This window comes from Pagrus major, chromosome 5 (assembly GCF_040436345.1).
Source record: "Pagrus major chromosome 5, Pma_NU_1.0".
NCBI lineage: Eukaryota > Metazoa > Chordata > Actinopteri > Spariformes > Sparidae > Pagrus > Pagrus major.
Genome location: NC_133219.1, coordinates 3,054,257 through 3,079,568, shown reverse-complemented (window position 1 = coordinate 3,079,568; position 25,312 = coordinate 3,054,257). Strand labels below are relative to the sequence as shown.

At 40.2% G+C, this 25,312-nt stretch overlaps 2 protein-coding genes across 2 annotated transcripts; both read left to right on the top strand.

Moving 5' to 3' along the window:
* Positions 1-1,585: 1,585 nt before the first annotated feature.
* LOC140996591 (ectonucleoside triphosphate diphosphohydrolase 2-like) lies at positions 1,586-11,374 on the top strand. Its single transcript, XM_073467028.1, has 9 exons — positions 1,586-1,764; positions 3,634-3,751; positions 4,691-4,841; positions 4,983-5,142; positions 6,695-6,922; positions 8,681-8,953; positions 10,319-10,438; positions 10,624-10,758; positions 10,914-11,374. The coding sequence occupies exons 1-9, from the start codon at positions 1,648-1,650 to the stop codon at positions 11,118-11,120; spliced, it is 1,509 nt and encodes a 502-aa protein (XP_073323129.1). The 5' UTR covers positions 1,586-1,647; the 3' UTR covers positions 11,121-11,374.
* Positions 11,375-12,355: 981 nt separating this feature from the next.
* Positions 12,356-24,733, top strand: nelfb (negative elongation factor complex member B). Its single transcript, XM_073467027.1, has 13 exons — positions 12,356-12,597; positions 14,945-15,105; positions 15,194-15,293; positions 17,005-17,235; positions 17,314-17,499; positions 17,633-17,745; positions 17,841-17,943; positions 20,151-20,246; positions 20,423-20,565; positions 21,633-21,739; positions 21,866-22,007; positions 22,186-22,294; positions 24,223-24,733. The coding sequence occupies exons 1-13, from the start codon at positions 12,478-12,480 to the stop codon at positions 24,379-24,381; spliced, it is 1,770 nt and encodes a 589-aa protein (XP_073323128.1). The 5' UTR covers positions 12,356-12,477; the 3' UTR covers positions 24,382-24,733.
* Positions 24,734-25,312: the final 579 nt, after the last annotated feature.

Genomic DNA, 25,312 nt, shown 5'->3' with positions numbered 1-25,312 from the left:
TTCTGAATATTTCCTCCCTTTTGTAACATTCATGTAATTGTAAATAACTGAGTAGCCTAACTCTGAAATAACATAAGATCAAATAGAAATTGTAATTCTTAATTGCCATTTTCAGTATAATTTGATTATTTTTCTATATTTAACATGTATTTCACATGACTTTTTGTAAAAAAAAACTTATTTTAGTTTATAATAATGGCAAAAACATTTGTTCAAATGTTGAACCTGCATTAGATGTCTGTAGATGTCCAAAACGTCGACGTTCAGATATTTAACCTGTTGTGCATGTCTACAAGTGTCTAAGTGGGTCCCAGTCGGACGTTAAGACACAAACCTGTTTTGAATGTCCATAGACGTCCAAGAAGTTCCCCAGTAAGACATTTTAATATTTAACCTGTGATGCACGTCCACGAGGGGCCCCAATCAGACGTCCAGATAACAAACCTCTTTTGAAAGTCCATCAAACCTACAAAAGTGGGTCTGGACTGACAGACGTTAAACAGACAAGATCTGAATGTCTCCCTGACGTCACATGTTTGCTGGTGTGGTTCAATTGTTTCTGGACTTGTTTCTTAAGGTTTACAGAAAAAGTCTAATCTTAAAAGTATAACAGGTTTTAAATCTTTGTCCTTAACCATCCTTAATCCTTCTTGAAAGAAATCAATTTTATTAACTGGATTCAATATATTTTTTCTCAAATATGGGAGCTAGCTTGCTGAAAATAAGCTACGGTAAGATAGCACTGCTGTGTTTTAGCTAGCTAGCTACTAATAAATGCTCTAGCTAGCTATTCATAGCTATTTTGTTCTCCTTGCTCTCCTTACATGTAGGCTAGGCCATGTGATATTTTCAATTAACATTAAATATATAAACATTTTCTCAATAATCCAAAACACTTAAAACTGGTGTTGTCCTCTGGGGTCATTCTGACCCCAAATTAAATCTTTTGCCATCAAAATGTGTTTTTTATTCATCAAATGGTCAGAAAAATAATGTTCCAAATTCCAAAATGTGTGGTAATGGGTTAGACTGAAGTAAGACTAAAGGTGTGACACAGAATTGATTGACAATTTATACAATATGCTTTAAATAACAGTCCAACCAGATGGGGTCATTTTTGAGAAGAGAAGCGGAGGAAGATGTAAGGGGGAAAGTCCAATCAAGTGGAGTGAGGACAGAATGAAAGGTGCAATTTTTACTACTCTTTTTAAATCCCTTTGTGTTTTTCATTACAGAATATAAGGTGTCCCTTTGTGATCCAGTGCTCTCAGGACATATTGTGTTTGAAATGAAGTCATCAATTTTCTCTTTTATTTTTCTTTCTTTTTTCTTCTGTATATTGTAGTAAAGGAGATGATGCATATAGGAACGAATAAACTTTGATGAAGTTCATTTTCCCAGAAGGCATATTTTCAGTCCCATTTTACCAAAACTCACCTGCTGACTGACTTCAGTTTGGCTGAGCGAGCGACAGCGTGTGTATGCACGCAGCTGCATGCAGCGGTGAGAGGAAGCGTCTTACCACGCAAAGGATGCGTCAAAAGCTCAGACAAAACCCACAGCTGTCAACCTTCTAACGCACACCCTTCATCTGTACTGACAGTGAAGAGCTCTGAGCTGCCCGAGCGCACAGGACCAGAATCCAGCATGGCTCTCCGCTGCTCCCACACCATCCCTGCGGTTGTGCTGCTGATACTGGCAATAGTTGGGATTCTGCTGCTGGTCCTTCCAGCTAAAGACGTTGAGATGCCTCCTGAGTACATGGTAATAAAACTAATTATTTATGCATCATCTCGTAGCCTAGATGGGGCATCACACAGGTATTTGGTAACTGCCTGTGCCAGGCGAGAAGCAGCAACAGCAACAGCAGCAGCAGTAGTTGTAGGATGCAAACAAACATTAGAAATAATGCTGTTCTCTTACAACAATTGAATGTTACAAATACTTTTTACAAGAAATATTTTCAAATGTGCTGATATATGTTTCATTTTTAGCAGAACAGGTTGGTTCTGGTATGCTTTTGAGTTTGATCTACTGTATTAGAGACTGAATGAAAATGATAGGGTATTGTTATTTTTCTCATTACTTAAAGGGAGGGTAGTCTCACTTTTCTTGGGAGAACTGTGGGATGGTCTTTTATTTTTGTTCTCATCCTAAATTCATATTTTATTTCAGCCTTTGCAATATATTTTATAGTTACATAAATAGTCAAAGAGGAAATCTCTTTATGGCTGATAGAGATATGCCATATGCAGAGGACACAAGTTCTGTCTCTGTAGCAGGGTTGTATTATTAATGTTTATGATAATAAAGCCAAATCATGATCTTTTCCTCACCCTAACCAAGTAAAGGCACCACATTTTGACTAGAGAACAATTTAACCCAAAGAAACAGGAAGAACTGTGTCTGTGGTTTTGCAGGAACATACTTAGCCAACATTTATTCTAGTGATTGGGTTGTTTTATTTAAACATTTTTCAGGGATGGTGTTGCACTTTTTTCAGGGTTTCCATAAAAACATTAATAACCTGGGGGAGGGCCTTTGAAACATGTGGTTCAGCCCGACTCACCACCCCAAACTTTTTTGTGTGGTCCCTAAATGATGTGTTAAAACACTGTCAATTATATGTGTTCCCTTACATTTAAATGTCACTACACACAGATAGGCTGTATTAAAATATAGTGAATTAACAAGTAGCTTGTTAGGTCAGACCAAATAATTTAAATATACCGGTAAGCATTTCAGCTGTTACCAAATTAGAATCAGTCAGATGTCCTGATCGGAACTTGGTCAGCCATAAGTGTGTGTGTCAGCTAAATGCGTAAAAATGAGACGTGTAGCTCTACCACATTAGCGTCATGCAGTATATGCCAACCCAGAGGTTAAAAGGTTTTCTCAGGAGGAAGTGATGCAGAGCACCAATGAATAGTCATAAGAATGAAACAGACAGAGAATGTGAGATAAAAGAAGCAATTTGTGTCTCTCTGAGAACACATCATGTGTTCCTCCTTTTGTTCAAGTCACAGACAGTTTGAACATTATAAAAGGGGACATGAATCGATCTCCGTCTGCTGTACGCTGCCTTTGCCTGCAGACTAACAGTAGAATAGAAAGTGATGCTTTGAAGTTGCTATTGTGAAAGAGCACATAGAGAGAGACAAAGTCAATACAGCTGAATGAATGAGGACACCGCAATACATAATGACACAGACCATGTTGTTAGAGCCAATCAGTAAATGTTCACCCTTAAGTTCCGTGACAGGACATTTCAATGTACTCAGACATTGCAAAATTCTATGCTTCAAGGTCAGTGCTTACCCACATCCTGTCAATACCACAGTCAAGTGCAAACAGAGCAAGACTTCACAAGAGTGATGAACAGAGTGGTTACAACTACTAGTACAATTACCTTAGTAAATCAAACGTTCACTGAAAATAACTTTCCACACTGGACTGCTACAGGAGTAGTCAGCAAACCTGTGTTATCAGAGGTGCTCTGCAGTATTTCATATGTCATATTCACAAAACAATATACTGGGTTACCCTGATAGCACAGAAAAAAATAGGGGACATGGGTATATTCTTGCACCATATTGTATGTTTCTGAAATGTAATACTGTTTACCTGTTTCAGTATGGAATTGTTCTAGATGCAGGCTCATCTCACACCTCCATGTACATCTACAAATGGCCGGCGGACAAGCAAAATGGCACTGGTATTGTTACCCAGCACAGCGAGTGCGATGTGACAGGTGAGCTCTAGCCATGAAGATACCACTGATTTGCACATTTCGAGATAACAACCATCTCTGAATCGTATCCATCATCATACTCTTCAGCATTTACAAAGGCAGTATCAAAAATTCAGTTTGCTTCCATATCGAATCCCCAAGACATGGTTTTCAAAGCCTGATCATATTAACTATTAGTATAACTCAATAGAATGGCACTCAGTAGAGTGCATACCTCCACCAGGGCCCAACAGTCCCCTTCTGTGCTTACTCATAGATACTAGCCACCTAGATATGCCAGATTTTTTTGATCAAGATTTATTAGTGTAATTTCCTGTGAAATTAACGGAAATGTTGAAAAACATTGTATCTCACAATGTCAAATAAAGTGAGGGAGAATACCTGGATCTGTCTCTTTATCTGGATCCACACCAAAAGGGGGTCTACTCTGGGCCAAGACCCATCCACCATCCAAGTTGGTGGAAATCTGTTCAGTAGTTTTTGTGTAATCCTGCTGACAAATCAATAAACAAACGGGTGAAGAACTAATCCTCCTTGACAGAGATAAAAATGTGAAGCTAGATGCCCCAAAGGGAAGTGAAAAAACATCTTTTTTTGTAATTTGCCTGAACCGACCCTTTAACCCCAGACTGTCCTGGTGGTGAAGACACTTTTCACTTCCACAATGTCATCTTTTAGAAACTTATTCGGTGACTATAGTCATAGTATGGAAGCAATTTCAAAACACTTTGCCTTGTGCAAGACTTCCTAAGTGGTCTACTTCCTTACCATTGCCAGTTATTCCTCTTCTAAGCTCCGTTTGTTTTCTGAGTTTCCTTAGAAACACCAACCAGAGCCTCTCTCTCAGAGGGTCATTCTTCCTTTGAGACAAGAAGTCCTGTTTTTAAAAAGGTCAGGCTCAGTTCTTTGTAAGCAGAACTACTTTCTCTCTCTGTCTAGGTGGAGGGATATCCAGCTATGCAGGCGTTCGTGATGGTGCAGCAAAAAGTCTGGAGGGCTGTCTGGAACAAGCTGTGAAGGAAATCCCAAAATTCAGGCATCACCAAACTCCACTCTATCTGGGAGCCACTGCAGGAATGAGGCTCCTGAAGTCAGTCAAAGTTCCCATTAAGACAGGATATTACGCTACTATTACTACCACTGTTCTCATCAGTTATACATGAATGCCTTATAATGGATCTTGGAAGGATTTAATATTGTTTTATTCTTAACTCTTATATCTCTCTAATAGCATGGCCAATGCCACAGAGTCCCAGCGGGTCCTAAAGGAAGTGGAAAAGAAGATGCGGTCTTATCCTTTCAAATTCAAAGAGGCTACCATCCTGAGTGGACAGGAGGAGGGGGCGTATGGCTGGGTCACAGTCAACTACTTACTTGAAAACTTTGTCAAGGTGACCTCCGACTTTACTGCTTTGAAATGCTGTCCTTTCTGTTCAACACATACAGAGCCAGAGAGGAAAGAATCCACCCTGAGTTGCTTTAACTCTGTTACATGAAACACCTATGGGTTAGAATTGACATTTTCTAGTTTTAGCACCATCTAGTAGAGTCAGGACAGACTGAAAGATGCAGTAATTAAATACAAGATGAAAATACAACACGTGAAAAAAGTAGCCAAGGCATGGTAGCAAGGATATTCTGATCCGAGGAGCAAAGCTTCTAAGATTTGTGCTTTTCAGGAGGTTAGGAACAGGACAGGTGTGTATACTGACATGTTGACATGCACCAATCTGTGATACACATCAAGATGAAATCGTTATATGGGACATAGAAAACAGTACGTGTGGGTGATTTGATGGACTTAATATGCAGCGTGTGGTGGTACACTCAAAAATAAATACTTCATATGACGTGTTGTCCAATCATGCCTGAAGGCTTAAGTGTAGACTCTGTAGCTGCTGTCAATTGATACCCTAGTGTCAGGAGCCACATTTGCGAGAGGTCAAGCCCTACCAGTGAGATGGAACTGCCACAAGCCGAGTGTCCGTTACAACCCCAAATATGCAGACATTGATTAGTAAGGCTATTCTGTGGCAACACTCAGGAGCTGAGTAATATAAGAGTCACACAATTCAAATGACAAAGTGACATTTCAAAGTAATTTCTGTTTAGTAAAATGATAAAGAAGGAATATATTTCTCATAATTATTATATATCATAAATACTATGATATGCAATATTTATGTTACAATGTCAGATAAGCGAAAATATTCCCATCAGTCTGATTCGTGGACATTCTTCCATAATTGTGTAGTGTTGGGACCCGACTACTTTCTTCAGGCTTTATTTATATACGGCCAATTCACAACAAAAGCCATCCCACACTTTCCACATTGAGTAGGTTTAGACCATAGTCTTTAATTCATTTAATTACAGAAACCCAACATTTCCCCCATCAGCTAGCACTTCACATCTTGTTTATCCTTAAACCAGCTTATTGTCACATCACTGTTACTAAGTGGACTGATGGTATGTAGTAGATTGAGATAATTATGTTGGATACATTTAGCTTTGAAAAGGTACAGTGAAAGTGTGCATCTAGTGTGGTTTCATTCAGTGTTGGTTGGCATTTACATACCACGTACCTTCACATGAACGACACTTAGGTGCTCAGGACCATAAGTGTGGGTACTGGGACGAGATGCAAATTAGCATTAAACACAATGTATAGCTGAGGCTGATGGGAAGAAGAACATTTTCACATAGTAAACATACAGTAGTAACACTAGCTGAACCGTCAGCAGGTGATGAAGATTGACTGTCTGGGAAACATTAATTCCTGCACCAAACTTTGCTGGAAAAATCCGCACACAGGGGCTTTGAAAGCCAAAGTGTCTTTGGCTGGATGTTTTCCTCTGCGTTTACGCAGAGTGTTGGAATGTTTCTATTGTCCTATCTCAATTCAAATTTTTATGTCTCCACATGTAATGTCTTGCCACTCAGTATGGTTTTGTTGGGCGCTGGCTGAATCCAGGCAGAGACACAATTGGAGCTTTGGATTTAGGCGGAGCTTCCACTCAGATTACTTTTGAGACCTCAGATAAGGTGGAGGACAAGGACAATGTGATGGAGCTGAAGCTTTATGGACAAACCTACAGACTCTACACCCACAGCTTCCTGTGCTACGGCCAAGACCAGTTCTTGAGAAAGCTGCTGGCTTTGCTTATCACGGTACTGTTTCATATTACAAGATGTTCATGATTTATAGTTCTCTTTCTTCTTGACCACCAGAGAGGTCAGAGGTCAAGATCAGCTAAATAACAGCACTCTTGGACCTCAGTCTCTGTCTTGGTGCAGCACACTTTCCAACAAGGATGTTTGAACTTTAGTGTCCTGGGTAAAGGGTGTATTACATCAATTACACCGTCCTGCTGCACCAGACTTGCTTAAAGGGTAACTCCACCAATTTTACAACATTAAAGTGTGTTCACAGGTCTTGGGAAGTACTACTGCATATGTGAAAAACGTAATATATAAAAGTGGTATGAAGCCTTGCTATAACCTATGGCAGCGCATGCAGATGTGGCGAGTAGTAGCTCCTTCAATCCTCACTACATTTTTGATATATTATTCTATTTATTCGCCTCTATGTCCCCCTTCTACGAAAACATTCTTTGCCTATGATAGAGATGCACTCATCAACGTCAGAAAAGGGTTTGGATTGAGTGCTGCAGACTTGCGAGAGTATCTCCACCAGCAATCACAAACTAAGATCATTCCCTGTCCAGACGGCCTGGATGAATGGAGAGGGCTCTATCCAGGGCCCAAAAATCTTCCTCGTGGTCAGGTGGCAAGGAGGCATACAACACTGCCAGAGCAAGACTGAAAAGCTGGCATCAAGGAGGCAAAGAGGAGACATCAGCAGAGACTTAACACCAACAGCACTAAAGATATGTGGCAGGAGATTCAAAATGTCACAGGCTACAAAAGCAGGAGCTCATCATGTGTGAGGCCACACTACCAGATGAGCTGAACACATTTTATGCTCAATTTGATCTCCTCAACAAAGACTCAGCTGTGAAGTCTACTCCGCCTCCAGAGGACCACAGTAACCACAGCGGATGTGAGAACACTGCTGCAGAGAGTGAATCTAAATAAGGCTGCTGGTCCAGATAATATACCTGGCTGTGTACTAAAAACATGTGCCGATCAGCTAGCTGATGTTGTAACTGACATTTTTAACATCTCACTCTCACAGGAGACTGGTCTCTCCTTCCTCAAGACAGCCATCATCGTTCCTGTACCTGAAAAGTCTGCTGTGTCTAATCTTAATGAAGACTGCCCTGTGGCTCTCACCCCCATTCATCACTTCTGATGAAGTGCTTTAGAAACTGGTTCTCCAGCACATCAAATACAAAAAACAACATGCCAGCCTGGACCTTCACCAGTATGCTTTCAGAACCAACCAACTCAAACAGGCTGTTTTTTAAACTTTTGTGTTTTAAAAAATGACAATAAATTTACCTTGTAACCTTTTGTGGCTCCAAAGGAAGCTGCATGGAATCTGATAAATAACTTCCAACTGATGTCACTCATTGGCAGAGTTGTATTGTGGGTAATGTAGGCTCTTTTTCACATATGCCGTTATACTCCCCAACTGTGAACACACTTTAATGTGGAAAATTGGTGGAGTTACCCTTTAGGTTGTTTGTCATTTGGACTGTATTATTTGGAATTTACTCTCAAAAAGTTTCAGATAAAGCTGGTAACGCAAATATGTGCTTTTTACTGAAATACATATATATTTATATGTGTATATATATATATATATATATCTATATATATATATATATATATATATATATATATATATATATATATATATACATACATATGTAATTATTCATAGTAGAAAGGTGTTGTACGCTGCACTTTGCTTTCGTATTTGTCAGAAGAATGTTTTAATTTGATCTTTTTGGCCTCTTTCAGGCTCAAGGTGTGAAGACCCAAGTGTTCCATCCCTGCTATCCACAAGATTTCAACGTATCTATCAAACTAGGGGAGGATGTTTTTGATTCTCCGTGCACTAAAAGCTATAGACCTGACGCCTTCAACTCCCAGATGTCTGTATCAGTGGTGGGCACAGGAGATTACCAGAAGTGCCTGGGCAACGTGATAAAGATGTTCTCCTTTGACAAGTGCCATTTCTCCAAGTGCTCCTTTGATGGAGTCTTCCAGCCCAGCGTGAGAGGAAACTTCATGGTGAGGGAGCCACTTAGACAGAGACAGCCACAAGTTATAGCTGAGTGGGCAAGTTACAAAAAAGTCTGGAATAACATTTTACATTCATGTTTGCCCCTTTTTTTCTTAGGGCTGCATGTTATTGTAACCAAAACGGCATTGCAATATTTTGGTTTTCTGTGATATATGTTGCGATATGAAAAAATATTGAAACTTTCACCAGATAACTTGAGTAGGCTTTATTAGGCTGCAACATGATTGGTCTGCTCTGCTAAAGGAAAACTGATATGCATCACTGGCTATCGTTAGCCATGCTAGCAGCGTGGCTCTAGAGATGACAGTCTGACCTCCGTTTTAGGGTGGTCTGAAATATTTCCAACTATTCCCATGAAATTTGGTATGGACAGTCACTGTTGCTTCAACATGTATTTCAATAACTTAAACACCCCCAGCAGGAGCTCCCAATCAGATTGAACATATGTGGGAGCAACCCAAAGAACTCAAAGGATCTGAGTGTCCTGGTGCCAGACACCTCTGGACACCCCAGAGGTCCTGTTTCCTGTTTCCATGCCTCAATGGGTCAGAGCCAAGTCTGATGGTGGTTTTAATGTTGTGGCTTATCAGTGTATATGCACCGCTGTACTCTTTTGTTAACAGCCAGAGAAAGTCAGAAGGAAATCCTCTTTATCATTTACTTCAAATGTCTATTAACATTGACTGAACTGTGGTGTTGCCAAGTCAGACATGAAGGAACCTGGGAGTGGCCCTGAAGAATCATAATAATCAGTCATTCTCACCAAATATGGCACCAGTAGCTCCTGTAGATTCCTCCTGTGCAACATCAGAATGATCCAGTCTTTCTATCCAGGGAGGTGTTTAAGTTCTCCCACATCACTCCTCTTGCTCAGTTGCTACAATTACTGCCTTCTGCAGCTTGCATACATTTCAAGACTATAGTACTGGTATACAGGAAGGTGAAGGGAAGGTGCTTACACAGAGCTCCAAAACAAGGTTTAGCTTTCTATTTGGGAGAGTTGCACTTTGAACTTTTGAAGACATCTAGCTCTCATTCCTTTTGATATAGAAGTCACTATGATCTTTATGTCCCTTTGAACAAAAGCCAAATGAATGTAAAGTCTTAAAAAATGAATGGAATGCAGCAATATGTTAGTAAGTCCAAATGTTTCCATCATAAACAGTATTTTGTATCCCAACCAGTTTTTACTGTCAGTTGTTTTGTTAGACCTAATTATTCAAATGAAACCTTAAGGTGCTGCTCAGCTTTTAGTTCTATGTTTTCAAAGAAGTTTGTCTGGAATCTTATCGTACCCAGCTCAGGATCAGTGTGTGGCTCTGGATTGACCCAGTATCTCTTCCTCTCCACAGGCCTTCTCTGCCTTCTTCTTCACTCACAGCTACCTCAAACGCCTCACCAACATCTCTATCACTTCCCCCAGTCAACTGGGGGCGGCAATCCAACTTGTCTGCAACATGACCATTTCTGAGGTACTTTCCAACACACAGCTCTTTGAGCCTGGCCCTTATCATTACTAATTCTCATACATGTTCATTTCTTAAGCCACCAAATTAGCAAGTAGACCTAGTAGACTAGATTTTTACAGCGATGGTATGAGAAGGATTTAAAAAAGATTCAAACAACAAGTCTTAACTCACTGTATTTCCACTCACAGATGACTGAAAAGACAAAGCAGCAAGCGAAATTCATGAAGAATGTCTGCGCTGTCTCCAATTTTGTCCAAGTCCTGTTAATGCAGGGCTACAGGTTCGATGAACACTCCCTTCCCACCATCACTTTTCAGAAAAAGGTCAGGAGCAAAGGAAACAACATTTTTGTTCGTCATTTGCTGCAATTTCAGTCTGTGTCCAAACTATTGACACCTAACTACAGTGCTGTCTGCTAAGCTGAAATCAGGAAGCATGTGTGTTGTGGTTTCACTGCCTCCGCTCTTGTGTTTCACAGGCAGGAGGAGCCTCTGTAGGCTGGGCTTTGGGGTACATGCTAAGTCTGAGTAGTATGGTACCAGAAGAGAGACTTGGACTGATGAAGGCTCTGCCCTCAGGGCCCTGGGCTGGCATTCTCTCCCTCTTCATCATCCTCCTCCTCATTGCACTGGGATACCTACTGATGATCTACAGAAACACACGAGCTAAAGAAGGCATGGTGTAAGGGCAAGGGTGACACAGCTCCCAGTCCACTTCATAAACCTCTTAGAGTATGGGCGTCTGTTTAAATTTCAGTCTCTAGAACATTTTTGATTTTTTTTCTATTGTGTGTGTGTGCATGTAAATGAAATCAACAAAGCAGTGAAATACTGTATGTCCCACACAACTTTCTTTACAAAAACACAAACTTCCTGCTTGTTTGTGAAGACTCACATCAATGTGTCTAAAATTTAACAACTGAATAAACCATGTTTTTGTAAACATTTCAGATTCATTATATAATATCACACCCATTTTCTGTGGTTTCTCCTTGCTACGACAGAAACAGTGCACATTTATTTCAAAAGATGCAAACAACAAAACCAATTAGTCCTCAGATGTGGTCAAAGTAGCTGTCTGTGGGGGCATTTTACTTCAACAGATGTTTTAGGTAGAGCTGCAACGATAAATAGATGAATTGGTTGGTTAATCAGTTTGTGTAATTTACGTAGAAAAAAGTCAAAATTTTCTGATTCCAGCTCCTTAAATGTGAATATTTTCTGGTGACAATAAATTGAATTGAATTTGGGCTCTGGACAAAAAAGACATTTGAGGACATCATCTTGGACTTTAGGAGACAACATTTGTCACCATTTTCTGATATATTTCAACTAAACAATTTATCAATTCATCACAAAGTAATTAACAGATTAGTCAAAATTGAGGATAAATGGTTGCAGCCCCAGTTGTAGTCACACCTCATCCATTTTAATCAGCTTTTTTTCTTTGCCATATTCCATGGGGCTTGCTATGACAAATGTTTTACAGATTTACTGTTTTTGCAGTGGCAAAACTACTAATTGGTCATCAGTAAAAGTCATAACAGTTTCCTGTGTGCTTAAAGCCATTTAAAGCCATTCAACAATGATTACAATTTTTGTGGATTCCTGTCTGTGGTCATTATCATTTAAAAATGCGTTTATGACTATGATTCACAAATAGAAATACTCATAATGTGTGAGCATTTTAAAAGTTGATTGATTGGAATCTTTAGCAAGTAAGTCTTTTTTAAAAGACCAAAAACAAACAAACCAGCAAAAGAATAGTACATAAGAAACCAGGCAGTTCTAATCACATGATCGAAAAGGAGCGGGAAGAAGTGTCCCATGCCTTCCGTTTCCTGCAGCGCGAGAATGAAGCGCGGAACTGTATTCGTCGCCAGTGTTTGTTTCTGACGGACTGTTTACAAAGTCGCAACACAGGAAGTTTGCTCTGACAGCGCTGAGCATAATGTGCTGGTTTGTTTTGTAGCGAGCCATTATCTTTTCGGTCACACAATTCTCATGCTCGAAGACTGAAGTCGCACACAAGTGTTTGAGTTGATGTTCAAAGAGAGGAAGATGTTCGCGGGGCTGCCTGAGCTCGGGATCTCCAACGGCGAGGATCTCAAAGAAACTCTCACCAACTGCACCGAGCCTCTCAAAGCCATTGATCAGTTTCAGGTACAAGCTGGTGTTTGCCAAACAGAACATTACTGCTCATTATAAATGTATGCTCTCCAAGCCATGTTGTGTGTGGAGCTGCCAGCCTATGCTCCGGACAGCGTCCCATACATTGTAAACTGCCTCCAGGTGACGTTACACTGTCCGTCACTGTTGTCTTATCGAGGTTAGCTCGTTTTAACAACGTTGCAATGAAAGGCGACGTTTGAATGTCTACGCTATGTACAGCCATTTCTCAGTAGAGTGTAAAACTGATTTAGTAACTGAAAGTGGTCATTTTCTTGTGATGTTGCGACTTGAGAGCAGGTCCTTCGCAGAATAAACGCAGCGGCGCGAACCCGCTGCAGCTGGAGCCCTGAAGTCTGCAGCCCTGAAGTCTGCAGCCAATCAGACGCTCAGCGGCTGTGCGAGACCCTCTCTGATGTACTGATGGTGGCTCGTGCACACGAGGAGATGATGCGTTACCATGCGAGACGAGGCTCGTTACAGCTGACGTCATGCGACTGAATCTCATTTGTTCTGCTCTGAAAGTATTTAGTTGACTGACGCATGAACAGGACAACATTGACGTGCAGCCTCTTGAACTATCATAATAATGATAATAACAGTAACTTGTACCGCACCTTTCAAGAAAATAACATAATTCAACGGTTACTACAAGTGAATTGATCCAAAACGTAGAATATGAACGCAATAAGATAATTGAAATAGCTACACTGAATACCATCAGTTAAGAAAAAGCCACATGATAAAAGTGAGGGATTTAATACGTTTGCCTGCCTGGGATGTCCAGGCAGGGAGTTCCACAGCTGGGGGGCCTTAACAGCAAAAGCCTGGTCACCTTTAGTGACAAGTTGCAATTTTGGAAGCATCATTAGGGCCCCGCTGGAAGATCTCAGGCTGCAATCAGGCTCATAGGCAGTTAGCAGATCACAGATATAGACAGGAGCCTGAACATTCAAGGCTTGAAAAACAAGCAGTGAAATCTGAAAATCAATTCTAAAACTCAAGAAAACTCACTTCTCTTCATACGTGTTAAAAGCCTGGCAGTGGCGTTTTGTATCAACTGCAGTCTTTGTATGAATACCAGAATACAGTGCATTACAATAGTCAAGTTTGGAAGAGATAAAAGCATAGATGACCTTCCCTAAGTCTGCAGAGGAGAGGAATGTTTGTCAGCTGGGCAAAGCAGGACTGTAACACTTTGGTTACCCGCGAATCAGAAGACAGCTCTGTCAAAGATAACACCCCTTTGCCAACATTATTTGACAAGTCACACAGACTAGATGAGAGGTTGTTAATGCAACTAGCACTGGGGCCAGAGGGCGTAATTATGACCACCTTCTGAATTGGAGTCATTCAGCTGCAGGACATTTTTGGACATCCAGTTTTTAATCTCAGCAAGGCAGGATGATGGCTTTTTCTAAATCAGATATCTTGGGGTATGTTAATGAAAGCATTTTAGTGCTACACACTGAAATGTCTCCTCATTTCATTCTTGGATTTTTGACAGTAAACCGTGAGACTAAATGATCTAAGAAACTGTCCAAAAAACAGTAGTTAGATGCAACTCCTACACATAGCTCAAAGTTTAAAACCAGTTCTTGTGGTGTATGTGGCTGGAACAAGTGATTGTTTTCATTATCTATTAATCTGCCTATTATTTTCACGATTAAAACATAAATTGTTTAGTCAATAACATGCCATAAATCACAACTTCCAAGTGCTCAAAGTGACTTCTTCATATTGCTTATTTGATCAAAAGCAGCAGATCCTTACATTTAACAATCTAGAACCAGCCAATGTTTGATATTTTTGCTTGAAAAATCAGTGAAAGAATTAATCGATTATCAAAATAGTTGCCATTTAAGTTTCTTTCAATCGACTAATTCTTTAATCAGCTAATCGCAGCAGCAGTGATAGTGTATTCATAGTTTAGCTGGTGCTGACCCTGATAGGCTCCATCCTTTTTTACCCAAGTAGACACTGACTGAACAATCGTAATTCAAGATTTGATATTGCATCTTTTTTGTGTGTGTTCAGGTAGATATACATCTCTGCATGCAATCACCAAGCTTACAAACACTTAATGCAATGTAATGTAATGTTTTAAAATAGTATAACTGTTATTCTTAAAAAAAAGTTTGAGTCAAAATGTGGCAGAAAGACTGTATGAAGCAGTTCATAAAAAAGCAGTGGACCTTGATACGCCAGATGTCCTCGAAGATTTCACCGGTGCGTTAAATGTCTTGTTTTACCTGATATCTGCCGTTGCTAATTAGGGAGGGAACATTTATTCCGCTGGCTACATCTAGCACTAACCCCTGATGATGTTGCATGACTGCAGATGGAAAATGGCATCCTGCTGCCAACCCTCCAATCAGCTCTGCCTTTCCTCGACCTCCATGGAACGCCTCGCCTCGAATTCCACCAGTCTGTCTTTGACGAGCTTCGAGACAAGCTGATGGAGCGAGTCGCCACCATTGCAGAGGGCAAGGAGGAGGACAGGTGTGTCATGGTTGTTTTAGACTTTGAGTCATGAGGAACCAGCTTGGATGCTATTGTGTTTTGTTTTCTTTCCCTCTGCTGCTTACAGATATGGGAAGCTTGAAGAGCTGCTGGAGAAGAGCTTTCCTCTCGTCAAAATGCCGTCCATTCAGCCTGTAGTCATGCAGGTGCTGAAGCATCTACCCAAGGCAAGTGTTTGTAGGGCTAATACTGAAAACAGCAATATATTACAAAGGTGTGTGTACTATTGACATTTAATCAGCGCAGTTGGAGAACAGACTGCTTATTGTAGCATGTTAACATATGTACAGTCATAGACAGTACAGTACAATTAGAATATAATCTTCTTACAATTGGTTACACACATTTCTCTTCATTGAGTTCACTCTTCTGTTGTGCTGACTGTGTGAAGAACTTTGTAAAGTGAGCTTTGTGTAAAGAAATGACTAACATATTAGAACTAACAGTTGGTATTGTGGTTGGTAATTATTTAATGTACATTTACTGAACTATTGAACAAACTGAGGTCTGAAAATTCCATTTTTGGATGAAGAATTCTGGATGAACAATTCAGTTTGTTGCTGAGCTGATTGTTTCTTTATTAACTCAGACATAATTAAAACATGCTTTTAAAAGTTCATTATTGTTGGATTTTTCAAACACACTGACACAATGAGACACATTACCAGCAGCAGCGGACTGAGTGAGCAGGTTCCAGTGACACACCAGTTCTCTGGACTGCCTCTAGTTACTCACAGACTTGGGGGCTAGTTGAACACATCATTATGTAACTTTTATGCCTTCAAATAATGGTGTCAGAATCATGTTGATGATACAGTGTCTTGTAACAGGGTGAATGGTGTCTCTGTCTCTCACATGTTCACTGAAACATACAAGTTTTCACCACATCACATCGTTCTGATGTCATGAGTTTTGTTTGTAGTTAGCACCTACATTACATCTGACAAACTGTTACACACCTGGGATTTGTATTTATCAGTGGTGTCGCATTCAGAAACTGGGGGGGGTCAAATTGCACAAATGCCAATTTCTACATAATGTTGCTTTAAGTGTTAAAATGCTCTGTGAATTACTGTAAGACCAAACAATTTAGGAGGGTTAAAGTTTGGACTGACACGCCCCTAATTTGTAGTTCCTGCTTATTCGCCTTAGGATTCGAGCTACACTAATAAATCAGCAAGGCTATTAGAAAGACTGACGACATGACAGCTCCCCAAAAGTGAAGCCAAAACGTCTTGATCGTCCCCTGGTGGCTGGCTGCAGTATAGCTCCTAAACAGACCTCAAAGTACACGTCAAATACATTTTCCTAAAGATGGTTTCTGTCATTTTGTTACTCTGATCATGCTGGTGTTTGTTCAGTTCATTTCTGTGATAAATGTTGATTGTCAGTGGAGCCCTGCTCGCAGTTGAGTTAGTTGGCTGTACGGGCGGAGCTACTGCAGAGCAAAACAACGTTTCACAACCTACATTGCTATGTTAGTCTTTATTAAGTATGAGTAAGGCTGACAGGTATTCAGTCATTACTTTAAGCTGTACAGACTGGTGATAAATTGAAAGGAAACCTGAATAATATCTTTTGGAAGAGTGCTGATAACCCTTCCAGTAGAGTTTATGACAGGGAGCACTGAAGCTCTTTTAGAGGCTCATGGTGGAACACGAACTTAGTAAAACACTTACACTGCTTTTAACCTTTAATTTGTAACCCATCTGTCTTGTTACGAACTGTAGTGAAGAATTTCTGACCTTTTGACGGCACTAGATATAAATCACAAGGATGCAGCCTGTGGGAAACATTAATGTCTGTACCAGATTCTTATAATTGGCCTGACAAAAGTGAAAACACCCCTTAATCCTAATCACATGCTGCCCCCTGCAGGTGCCAGAGAAGAAACTGAAGTTGGTGATGGCTGACAAGGAGCTGTACAAGGTGTGTGCTGTGGAGGTGAAAAGGCAGATCTGGCAGGACAATCAGGCTCTGTTTGGGGATGAGGTCTCGCCCCTCCTAAAGCAGTACATTGTGGAGAAGGAAGCAGCTCTGTTCAGCAGCGACCTCTCCATCCTGCACAATTTCTTCAGCCCTTCTCCCAAAACACGACGGCAAGGCGAAGTGAGTCACAGTCGTCCGATTGATTAAACACTTACTCAAGTCTGATGGGCTTGTTATTAAGCTTTTCTGCTGTTGTAGGTGGTCCTAAAGCTGACGCAGATGATTGGAAAAAACGTGAAGCTGTACGACATGGTGCTGCAGTTTTTACGAACACTCTTCCTGCGAACGCGAAATGTCCACTACTGCACACTGAGAGCAGAGCTGCTCATGTCTCTTCACGACCTGGACATCAGTGAGATCTGCTCTGTTGACCCCTGCCATAAGGTAAAGGACAAACAGTGATGAAGTGGTGAATCAGTGGAGTAACACCATTGTATCACTGAAGACCCCAAACCATGTGCTTCCTTTGTGTTACATGTTTTTCTCCTTTGTGTCTCTGTTGCGTGTGCTGTGACAGTTCACCTGGTGTTTAGACGCCTGCATCCGTGAGAAGTTTGTGGATGGCAAGCGAGCCAGAGAGCTGCAAGGTTTCCTGGATGGAGTGAAGAAAGGACAAGAACAAGTCCTCGGGTAACAGATGAGGATATGCTTACAGTTTATGAACTCAGCTGTTCATCTGCAATGAAAGGGTGAATTCATCTTTGGAGAGTTTGTGTGCATTCCAGGGACCTGTCCATGATCCTGTGTGACCCGTTTGCTTGTAACACCCTGGTCCTGAGTATCATGAGGAACCTGCAAGAGCTGCTGAGTCAGGATGCTTTACCCAGGGTGAGCATACTGTGCACGAGGACGCAGGAAACATCCTGACCCAATCATGCATATGGTGTCATGGTATGCTCCTCATTTACAGCAGGTGGTGTTGATGGGGAAAGAAACCTATAAAGCTGTGTAGCCAGCAAAGAAAAGGAAAAAGACCTAGCAGGGAAACTTGAATGCAAACAATGTATTTTTAAGGTCCAGTGTGTAGGATTTAGGTGGATTTAATTCTAAATTGAAATTCGATCAAAATCAGCTTTAGATTTGTCCATCGAAATCAAAAGCAGGCTCAGTGATTTTTTTTCTCTCCATCCCTGCCTACTTGCGCACAACCTAAGGAAAAAACTCTTCAAAGATGACACAGCTAGCTTAGCGTTAGCCTGCAGCTGCTCTTCCAGACACTTGTCCTGATCAAACGTCTGGTACAAGAGGTAACTCTGATGACTGATTTCTTTTGGAAGAGGGTTTGATCCTGGCAGATTTCAGAAACAATTTGCAACAAACTGAATTTTTGCCTTTTGTTAACTGTTGAATCCTCAAAGGTTGGAATTTTTTGGAATCTTTATTTTGGGTGAATGTTGCTTGAACTTGCCTAACTCCAACCTGCAAAAACCCACAAGGCAAGTGTATTTGTATAGCACAACTCAGAAACAAGGCAACTCAAAGTGCTTTACAGGGGCATAACAATTACATTAAAATAACTTTTAAACTGTACATTAAATACATTAAAAACTAGTAGGAAGATGTCAAGAAACAAACATTGGTTGCAATTTGCAATCTCATCACTAGATGCCACTAAATTCTCCACACTGGCCCACACAAAACATTTTAAAAAAGCAGCTTTGCAGATGTTTTATTAGAGAGGACATGTTTCCACGTTTGTTTATGATACAGAGCTGTTCAGTAACTCTAATTGTGAACATAAGTGTGTTACTTAAGCAGAAAACTCCACAGGGAACATTTACCTATCACATATCAACTTGAATATGGATGAAATGATGAAACAGTGTCACTATAAAGGCAGTGATGTAGTAGAAGCACTGCAGCGAATAATGAAGACTAGTTTTGGTCATGTGACCAGACAAACTTGTCTTCATTAACCTCCAACACACTGCAGCTACGTCACATGATTTATTGAAAATAAATCATAATAACCTACAAGTAACATTAAACCTGAAAGGGGATTAAATATATGATATAATAATTAGTAAACTATTATTGAGTTAAATGTTGGTTTACATACTTTAAACCAATAGTTACACAAAAGAAACTGAAGAGTTATATTATTGGTTTTGCATTAAACATCCTCAGCTCACAATCTAGTCCAAACACAGTTACATTATTTCAGTGTTCTAGTCTTTCTGTCTTACAGTGTGCACATTTAGACACTGTTTAATGCAGTTATTTACCTTCTATTTGCATATTTCTATCTCTACTGTATATATGTCGTACGTTAGTTATAAAACACCGTCGTATAGATCAAATCACTGTGACTAACTGCACCATTACCAACAGTCACTTCCGGGTAGGCAGTTGATTTGCATATGCAGAGATAGTGTATGTGAAATTGGCAAACGTGTTTATGTCTGTTGTCATTTTCAGCTGTAACTTTTACATTTATAGATAGATTGTTTAACAAGTTGATCCAGCCTATCTAACGTTTCTGCTGTCTTTTTTTGTGTATTATGTTGCTCTGCTAGTGTCTTTGGTAAACCAAATCTAGACAACAACAACAACATCCCACTGCTGGTCCGGTGAACTGCTAGTTTGGGGTGAACTCAAGCTGTCAATTTCTATGAAAGCATCAAACGTGTTTTAGATGACGAAGTATCTCTTTGAAATAACACCATGAAAAAGGCAATTAAATGTACATAAGCTAGTATATGAAGCAGGGTTTTTCTATGCAGGAGGTATTGTAAACAAACTTGGAGATTTGTTGTATAGCACCAAAGCTATTTGTGCCATGTGCAGTACATACACACTAGACTGTATTGTGTGACTTAATTATTTGTTTTTCAAATGACAGCTACTGTGAATTGTTTAAGGGATAGTTTTTCTACCTCAAGTAAATGTGCTGTCACTATGAGGTTCTCTCTCTCTCACACACACACGCACACACACACACACACACACACACACACACACACACACACACACACACACACACACACACACACACTCCATTGTATCAACAGCATGTGATGTGTGTTTGTGAACAGGACAGTCCGGACCTGATGCTGCTGCTGAGGATGCTGTCCCTGGGTCAGGGGGCATGGGATATGATTGACAGCCAAGTCTTTAAAGAGCCTCGATTGGTACGTACAGTAGATGGCCTCAGCTGTATCTGTGCAGGTTTTAATGTCACTGCTAAGGTCTGGATCTAAATGGTTCAAAATTGAGTCATTTTCATTGGCATTGCATTAAAATAGATGTCAATAAATTGGCTGTAAGTCGTTGATGTTCATTTGTCTTCCTATGCGCCTGCTCTCAGGATCTGGAGGTAGTGACCCGCTTCCTGCCCGCCATGATGTCAGTGGTTGTTGATGATCACACGTTCACCGTGGAACAGAAGCTTCCGAGTGAGGAGAAGACTTCGCTGTCATACCCCACCACTCTGCCTGAAACCTTCAACAGGTAAAGCTCTGCAGCCAGAGAGACATGACTTTAGACAAAAGTTGTTTTCATGAATAGCAGCATCTCATAGTTTCTTTTTGTAGCAAGTTAACCACAGGCTTATCCATGGTGTGATGGTGATGCTTGCATCTTATACAGTTGTGATCAAATGTTTCCATCTACTTGTAAAGAACTTGAAACTACTACTTCTACAGCTCTCATGTTTCTGTGATGACTGAGTGGAGCACAAACTACGTTGTCACAAAAACATTCATGAAGCTTGGTTCAGTAATGAATTTATTATAGGTCTTCTGAAAATGTGACCAAATCTGCTGGGTCAAAAATATACATACAGTAACTAGAACGAGCAATTCTGTTGATTATAGAAAGTTGTGTGAATCAAATGTTCTTTGTAGCATGGCCTCTTAACTTCTTCTGACTGATTCTGATTGATAACAGGTGACGTTTTAATAGGACTTGTTTGATACACCCATTAGACTCAGCCACAAACACTTCCCAAAGTCCTGACCTGAACCCCAGCGAGAACATGTGGACTGTGCTGAAGAAATAAGTCTGTCATTTTTCAAACAAAAATGCTAATCATTCCCCAGTCTGCCAAAATATTTGGTTGTCTTCTGGACTGTTGGTCTGACACAACAAGCAATCAGTTGACATCACCTCGAGTATTTTTCACTTTTTTCTGACATTTTATTATCTAAACAATTCATCGAAAAAATAACCATCAGCTTAACTGATAATGTAAATAGTCATCAGTTCAAGCTATAGTATGTTTTTTATCTTTTTTGTCTCTGACATGTTCACGTTAAAGAACACCAACAAAGGTGTTCTTTAACGTGAACATGCTCATGGTCAGATTCAACTCCAGCTCACAAGCAGCTTTCATTAGACTACTTATCTGGATGCATGACTGGAGTGAAGCAGCTGTCAAAAATCTCTGGACTAAAAACTGCCAGAAAACTCCTTGTGATGCTCCTTTAGTTAGGGATGTTTTTCCTTCTTTGGGTTTCTGCGGTAAATTATGAAAAAATTCCAGAGTCAAGTATTCACCACCACCCCACCCCACCCAGGTACCTGCAGGAGAACAGAGTGGCCTGTGAAATGGGTCTCTACTACGTCCTCCACATCGCCAAACTAAGGAACAAGAATGCCTTACAGAGGTTACTACCTGGGCTGGGTGAGTATCGCTCTTCCCCTGAATTTTTTTTTTCTTCACAATAGTTCACTTTTGTTCCAGGTTCTAGCTGTGTTCTTTGTTATTGAAGATGTGATAAAATATGAGATTGTCTCTGCTTCCCCACAGTGGAAACCTACAATGACATGGCCTTTGGGGACATCTTCCTGCACCTGCTGACTGGACACCTCACACTGCTTTCTGATGAGTTTGGATCTGAAGAGTTTTGTTCAGTTGTCTTTGATGGCTTCCTTCTGACTTCTTTTTCCAGGTGGGCTAATTTTATCAGATCCAACTGTTCAGTCTAGTTCCACATCATTTAAGTGCATTATGTGCATACAACACAAAGTGGACTGAAGTGTATATTTTTTTATATTCTTGTTACATTGAACTCAAACCTCTCTGCCATGTCTATTGACCATTTTTGTTCCCGTCTGAATATTTTCCAGTAAAGAGAATGTCCACAGACACACCCTCCGAATGTTGCTGCATCTTCACCACAAGGTTCTCCCATCGTACATGGAAACTTTGATGAAAACTCTTGAACCTCCAAAACAGGTTGGCTTCCTTTCTACTGCCTTGAAATGGACCAGAATTTTAGAGATTGGTAAAATCAAGAAAAGTCTGCCTAACTTACAGTCCTACAATGACACTTGGAGGTGTCACTATGGGACTGTCTCATCACATAAAAGCCAGTGCTTTTTAAAATACCTCATATGTCAACCAGATATGTGTCTTAAAAGAGCAATGTGTAAGATGTAGGCACAATTTTAGTTTAATACATTCAAAACATGAACTAACATTATCAACAGAATGTGAAGAAACACTGTTTCAGTGACGACCTGCGTTGCAAAGATGTCTGCTGGAGTTGGTAACCAACTAGCCCCGGCCTGTCCCGTCTCATAATCAGTCACCCAAGGGGCTTCAGGTGGGAAATGTAGAAGGGCGAGTTTGCTACTGGTTCTAATAAGTCAACAAAATAAACTCACAAAATGACAAGAAAGGAAATGATTTTACAACTATTGTCCTTACTAGACAGAAAAATATAACCATACACCGTCTGAATTGAAGTTTCTCTCTTTTACTGAACTAAGATGAGCCTAATCGCCTCATTAACTCAAAACACAAACAAAACACACTTCATTCAGCCTGGACAGAAACTAAATGAACAGTGTTGGTTTGTCTTTCCACAGTCACCTCTAGTTTTGTCCAAATAAATCCTGTGAAATGTGAAAATATTCCAGCTCTACATGCAGTTTTCATCCACTGCTGATGTCCAACACTCTCTCCTCTGTCACTTCATGTCGCTCCCATCAGCTAATAGGGCCACGTAGCTCCACAGCTAACTGAGCTACTTGCTAATGGCAACTAGTTGCTACAGCCAAAGATCGCTACAGCAAAGAGTATAGTGAGCAGCAGTTAGCAGTTATGCTGCCCCCTATTGGTTTTCAGCCATCTTTAAATTCTGGCCATTTATCTGTTTTCAATATTACCTTTGGTGATCAGTGATATATATCATGTTTGGAGCTTTTTCACCGCTGACCTCATTTAAAATTGCAGCCCCAATTACATACAATTATCATTAGAGCTAAATAATTATTGATAAATTACATTCATATTGAAATGAACATTAAGCCTGCCAGCAATGAAGGTCACATTCGTTTTCATCCACAACATTGTGGATTAATTTGGCTAATGGCAAATTACACCAGCTGGTTGTCTAATTGACGAGGATAGCTAGCGTAATTTGCTGTTGGCCTAATGAATCTAGTGTGATTTCAAGTCCCCCTCCAGTGTATTTTGATATTTTTATGACATTTCATGTTTTTCTAAGTCCTTTCCTGTCAATGTTGATGAGCCGCTCTGTTTTGGCAAATAACTTAACTGTGTCTTATGTGTACAACAGAAAGTTCAATGACAAACTAGTGCCCAGCATGTGTGCATACATTTTTACTTGATTACACTGTTTCACAGAGGTTAAATCTTCATCCAGCCTATGGTGTGAACTGTTAAAGAACGGCAGTATACACTGCAGCTATTTTCATTTAGGGAAATGTGCTGTTACTTCCTCCTCCTGCTTTATACGCTGCATATCTTGAAGCTGCATCTAGCCTGAAATTTAAATAAGAAGCATCAAATTGCAACATGCTTACAGGAAATGGTATGTGCCCCAAACATCACTTAGAATTGAACCAAATTGAGGGGCGCCTCGGGGTAGCTCAGGTGGTAGGGTGTGCATCCTCATACACAGAGGCTGTGTCCTCACCGCAGCGGCCCAAGGTTTGATTCCAAGCTGTCCCATATATAAAGCTCTGAAAAGACCAAAAAATAAATAAATAAATACATAAAAAGAAAACAGCCAAATGCCAGCATCCAAACACAGTGAGACAGACCTAAAATATTATATCTATCCAGTTTATCATTTCAATAAGAGCTTTAAAACAGAGCAGCTTTATGTGTTGTACTGACACTTTATGTGACCACAGAGCAGCGAGCCGGTGAAGGAGCTGTACACCCAGCTGACGGAGAAGCTGGAGGCCCAGAAGAAGAGCCCCCCACCTCTAGAAGAAACTCCATCCCTGGATCTGGGGCTGCACCCAGTGGCTGTCCCCACCACCGCCTCCACCCCAACCACGCCTCTCTGAGGAGAGAAAACCAGAACTTTCCATCAGTGACTGACTGTAAATGCAGCTGCCAGTTGACTCGTGAATTTTCAAAAAGACTGAACATTTTACATTAATGTTTATTGAATGATTTTTCATGGAAGTTTACTTTCTTTAGATGTTTGTCTCTGATGGGGTCTTCTAGCTCTGACAGTGTAGTCCAGTGGGAGAGGGCAAGGGTGGCAGGGGTCATCACTTTTCTAAACTTTGTGCTCTTGCATTATTGTCCAAATATACAGTATTTTCATATGTAATTGGGCTATCAGTGTGTTACATTTGAATTGTGTCAGTAGTGCAACAAACATGTAAATAAATGATTATTTAGAAATATAAAGTGTTGTTATTTTGTAACAGGTAAAGTGATTAGATGCAGTGCCACATCTTATGCAGCGTTGACACCTCTCTATAGATTCCCCTGGTAACCACACGGCACATATGTAGGCAGTGTGAAAGAGAAGCAGTTAGTGTGTTTTACTGTGCTCAACAAACTGAGGACAACTAACACTGGTAAGATCTTTTCACACTGTTTAAATGAGCAACCAGTGAGGGGTGAGGTCTCTAAATACTACTTTTGAAAAATTGAACGTCACCTATATGAATAGTACTTGAGCAAAAGTCTTACGGTATCCAATATTAAATGAATCAAAAGAGAGAAGTGAATTATACATATATTTACATATGTATACATAGTACAGTATATACTGTACTATGTATACATAGTACAGTATATACTGTATACTATGGGTCGACTGATTATGAGCCTGGCTGATTATTGGATGCCATATTCAGCATTTTTCTGATTATTGTCTTGTTTTGCTTTTAAATCTGATTGCCAATAAAAAAAATAAAAGTAAATTTAAAAATGCACTTCTTTGGCATCATGCAATCTGCAAAGTAACTAGTAACTAAAGTT